Source organism: Protobothrops mucrosquamatus, unplaced genomic scaffold (assembly GCF_001527695.2).
Source record: "Protobothrops mucrosquamatus isolate PMUCROS unplaced genomic scaffold, P.Mucros_1.0 scaffold2605, whole genome shotgun sequence".
NCBI lineage: Eukaryota > Metazoa > Chordata > Lepidosauria > Squamata > Viperidae > Protobothrops > Protobothrops mucrosquamatus.
The window spans coordinates 29,629-32,275 of record NW_015388659.1 but is presented as its reverse complement, the minus strand read 5'-3'; the positions used below and the strand labels follow the sequence as shown (position 1 = coordinate 32,275).

Genomic DNA, 2,647 nt, shown 5'->3' with positions numbered 1-2,647 from the left:
GAAGGGGAAGGAGGAAGGAGGAGAGGTTGTGGGTTAGAGGTAGGAAGGAAAGGTAAGTGGATGAGGGCGGAGGCAGGTCGGGAACCTCTGAGCGTTTCTGATAATGTATTGAATTGGATTGTTTTTTTTGTGTATGTTTGTGTTATAAATGCATCATATTACTTAATGTTCAATTATAAAAATTAATAAAATTTTCTTTTAAAAAAATATATATTTCTCACCAAAATCATAAATTTGTTTAGTCGCAATAGTACTTTCTTAAATTATTCCTGGTCCAGTCTTCTTGCATATAGACAACCCACAAGTATGCAACAGACTAGGGTTTGGAGAAAAATGATCTGGGTTAAATTTGTTTTTGTTTTACTTTACATACCAGTGTTGTCTTCACAGTTCATCATCCCATTTCTGCAGTGGCTGTGGAAAAATTGCAATAAATAAATAAAAATTAAAACATTTTTTTAAAAAGTTTGAAATCTAACCTTATGTCTCTTGGAACAAACAAAAAATCATCAGTTGTTTTCACAAATAACTTTTAAAACAATTCTTGTGCTAGACTATAGATTACATTGGACAACATTTTTTTTAAAAATGTTGGTGATTATGATAGACCCCTTCAAACTGAACACAAATATACTTTGTATGATGACTGTATCATGTAGGAATCTTGAGAAATATGAAATTAACTTTTAATGACTGACGTGTACTTAATCATATAATGTTTCCAAAACACTGAGTTCAACAGGACCAAAAGTGTTTTGCTGCTGATTTTCATTTGTACTCAGTGTCTGATGCATCTTCCTGTAATGCCACGCAGAGTTACTTGGTTGAAATGGGCAGTCATAGAAACTAACTAGACAGACAGACAGACAGACAGACAGACAGACAGACAGACAGACAGACAGACAGACAATCAGCATTGATGGATTCCGGTTGCCCTGGTGCCATTTCCCCATTATGGCAACTTTCACCATATTCATCACTGACTGCATCTAGATTTTTGGTAAAGAAGTCCAAGTGTGAATGCAGATCGTTGCTTTAAAGATGCTTGGCAATAATTTTGACTTCGGCTGTCAGTCGCTTAGTGACGAGCCATATTGCTATGGCCGGTCTTTCCCTTGCCGGTTTGGAGAACTGCCCTGGATCAAGCGGAAGGGCTACCACCCTACCGCGATCAAGTGGGGGTCCCCTCATTTCTCGTCGCCCCTACAGGGTGACTTTTTACCCTTTCCAGGGTCCCCCAGCGGAATGAAATCAGACACTGAAGACGGAGCTCGCCTCCATGTGTCTGCAGGAGCCGCAATGGCAAACCGGAAGTTTTGCAGAGTCGTTACTTTTAGAGGTCCACAGATATTCCAGTTGTACTTGATGTACTGAATGTGTTTCAACAACATTCCATGTTCTTGTATGTTTCTTTCATGTGTATAGCATAGCCAATGAAAGGTGCCCTGGTGTCGTCATGTAAAAACAGATTTCTATAAACATATATAATAGGTTAAATTACTGATTTTCGGTATTAGCAGCCAAATATCTATAAGATACATACAAAAGTGTTCAGAAAGCAAAATTTTTGTTGTCCAGTGTTATGTGTTAGAATATAAGGTCCATACTTTAAATAGAAAGTGGATATCCTTAATGACAAATATTTCTGAAAATATCTAGCATATTTGAATCATGACAGCATAGTCAATAATAAAAGGAAGTTACAAAAAGTATTTGAGGAGGAAAAAAATGAAGTGGCTGGATTGGGAAGATATTAGATAACTGAACCAGCTGCCATCTTATCTCAGACTCCTCCTACCAGTAATCCCATCCACCTTATGATGAGAAATGGAGGAGAGAATCTTTGCCTTTGATAACAAGATGCCTCATATCAATCCTGCCTTTCTTTCTTTAAAAAAAAGAAAAACAAAAAATTTCTGGAAGAAAATTCAGGGAAGAAGATGGCAATTAAGAAAAATGAGATATAAACAAACAAACAAACAAACAAACAAACTCCAGTCAGTGGAAAATTAAGACATTTGTAAACTTTGATTGGAAACTATCTGAAATATGAGAGTAACTTACCACTTTCCAAAAGATGTGATTATATTTTCTCCAGGGGGATAGTCAATACCATGAAAATAGCAAGGGCATTCATTTCTATAGTGAAAATGAAAAAAAGTACTGAATATTGGTATACAATTTATATGGCTGGAAATATTAAGTGTTGTAAAGAAAACATTACTTCTCTCATACCCACCACTGCTTTCTGTTCAATTACTCAATACATTCGAAATTTATTTTTCAAGTCTGTTTATGTGAAAGCTTGAAGTTTTTTTTCCACTAATCACTTAGATATGAAAACATATAATTATAAAGAAATAATAATTAAACATACTGTGGCACACATCTGTCAGTTTTGATGTTCAGATACATTCCAGAGGGGCAGGTGCAGCCTTCGACACAATAACCATCGCATGCCTCTGGCACGGAGAATGCTCGGCAGCTCCTACCACAGGTAGATACACAAGTACTGTATTCCTTTGTATCTTCACATGAAAGAGCTGCTCAAATGAGAAGAAGAAAACTTCTCATGTTACAAGCCAAATGCACACACATTCACCTGGACATAAGATGCTGTTACCAAATATTATGTATGCTTACTCAG

General features: G+C 36.4%; 1 protein-coding gene across 1 annotated transcript in view; it reads right to left on the bottom strand.

The window, feature by feature from the left end:
* The window catches only part of OTOG (otogelin), a gene marked incomplete at its 5' end in the record, with an annotated part of 95,809 nt that overhangs the window by 66,447 nt on the left and 26,715 nt on the right, over positions 1-2,647 (bottom strand). Inside the window, 3 exon segments of the mRNA XM_015825376.1 lie at positions 374-414; positions 2,065-2,139; positions 2,378-2,598. Coding sequence (XP_015680862.1) covers positions 374-414; positions 2,065-2,139; positions 2,378-2,598 — 337 coding nt within the window.